This window comes from Sinocyclocheilus rhinocerous, unplaced genomic scaffold (genome assembly GCF_001515625.1).
Source record: "Sinocyclocheilus rhinocerous isolate Xijiao unplaced genomic scaffold, SAMN03320098_v1.1 C36781976, whole genome shotgun sequence".
Lineage (NCBI taxonomy): Eukaryota > Metazoa > Chordata > Actinopteri > Cypriniformes > Cyprinidae > Sinocyclocheilus > Sinocyclocheilus rhinocerous.
In genome coordinates this window covers 1-1764 of record NW_015785884.1, presented here as the reverse complement: position 1 = coordinate 1764, position 1764 = coordinate 1, and the positions used below count along the sequence as shown (strand labels likewise).

General features: G+C 37.4%; 1 protein-coding gene across 1 annotated transcript; it reads right to left on the bottom strand.

The window, feature by feature from the left end:
* Nucleotides 1–432: 432 nt before the first annotated feature.
* LOC107736558 (pentraxin-related protein PTX3-like) lies at nucleotides 433–1226 on the bottom strand (the record flags this gene model as incomplete). The annotated part of the gene is made up of 1 exon (XM_016547945.1): nucleotides 433–1226. A coding segment is annotated over one exon (617 nt), but the record flags the coding sequence as incomplete, so codon positions are not given.
* Nucleotides 1227–1764: the final 538 nt, after the last annotated feature.

The following is a 1764-nucleotide window of genomic DNA, read 5'->3' as shown; positions in this document are numbered from 1 at the left end:
GAAGATTTTTAGCTGAAACCGTGGTCCTTGGTGATTCATAAAATATAGGCCAATAGGTACCGTCACTTTAAGAGTAAAAAAAGCGGTTACAGAAATACAAAATGAATTCTTCAGATTGTGTCTCCTGATGATATAATTGAGGACTTATGAAGTGAAATGATTGTTCTGTGTAAGAACCCGAACCTGCATGGATTATAGGTAATGATGTTGTAAATAATGTTCAGTTTCAGAACATTCTGAACATTCAGTTTCACACAGACCAATTGTTTTACTTCATTAGACCTCAATACATCGTCAGGAGCCAAGGTGATTAATTTTGTGTTTTTATATCTGCTTTTTTCTCTCTCAAAGTGACTGTACCCTTGACTTGCATTTTTTGAATCACCAGGGTTCATGGGTTGAGCTAAAAATCTTCTTTACTGTTCTACTGAAGAAACCTATATCTTGGATGGCCTCAGGGTGTATAAACACACAGCAAATTTTCAGTTTTGGGAGAACAAATCCTTTTTATTTGGAATGAAAAAGAAGGTAAATAGAAAATCATTGATGGTATACAATGTAATATTACTTAATGTACAAGATTGTATTGTGATGTATGTTGGTGCAGTCTCAGTTGATATATTGAGCGCCACCATGTGGAATGATCTCTGAAACACCCCATCCAATCACATTCCCACGGCTATCACAGTATCCGTCTTGATTGGCGTACTCTTTAATCCTCCCTGCTTCCAGCATGTGGTCCCACATATTCACCCCTGTCATTTTTCCAGTGAAGGCAACCGATGAGTCCAGATCTCTGTAGATACCCGACCGGCTGCGTTCTTGCCCGAGCAGAATGAACCCATTACCGGGCAGTACGTGCCCTTCGGCTACTCCAGGCACTTTGGCAACGTTCTCTCCGTTCACCCACAAAGTGGCCAACCCCTGCTCTGAGCTCCAAGCTGCACAGAAGTGTCCCCACTGCCCATCTGTTACTACGCTGTGAGCTTCCACTAGATGGGTCTCACCACCCACTGTGAGGAGCACCGAGTGTCTTGCCAAAAGAAGCTGGAGTTCTTGAGGGTTTTTCTTGGTTCCGTAAGAGAAAAGCACTGTTTTATTCAGTGACTGAGTCACTTTGGCCCACAGACAGATGGTGAATGATTGTAGGGACATGGACATGGAGGGTGTTACCTCGGCGAAGATGTGCTTGGAGCGCATTGGGAATAATAAAGCCATTTCACAACCTTAAAAAAAAGAGGAAGAGCGAGCAAGAAATTGAAGATTCATTATTACTCTGAATCATCATGCAAGTAATGACAAAGTACAGTGTTTTCAAAGTATTTGCAAAGTATTTATTTATAATTATTTCTCAGGGCCACAGATATTTTATTTTACAATTTTTATTATAAGTCAAAAGTTTGGAAGATCTTTTTATGTTTTTGAAAGAAGTCTCATAAGTCTCATATGCTGAATAATAAATCAATAAATTTATTATAAAACTGCAAAAATACAGTAAAAACAGCAACATTATGAAATATTATTACAATTAAAAATAATTGTTTTCTGCTAAAAATATATTTTAATGTGTAATTTATTCATGTGATGCCAAAGATGAATTTTCAGCAACCATTATTTCAGGTGCTCAATTTTTTTGGTGCTCAATCATTAATACAGGTTCTTATTATTGTCAATGTTGAAAACAATTTTTGCTGCTTAATAATTTTGTGGAAGCCGTGATACTTTTTTTTTCAGGATTCTTTGATGAATAGAAAGTTCAAAAGA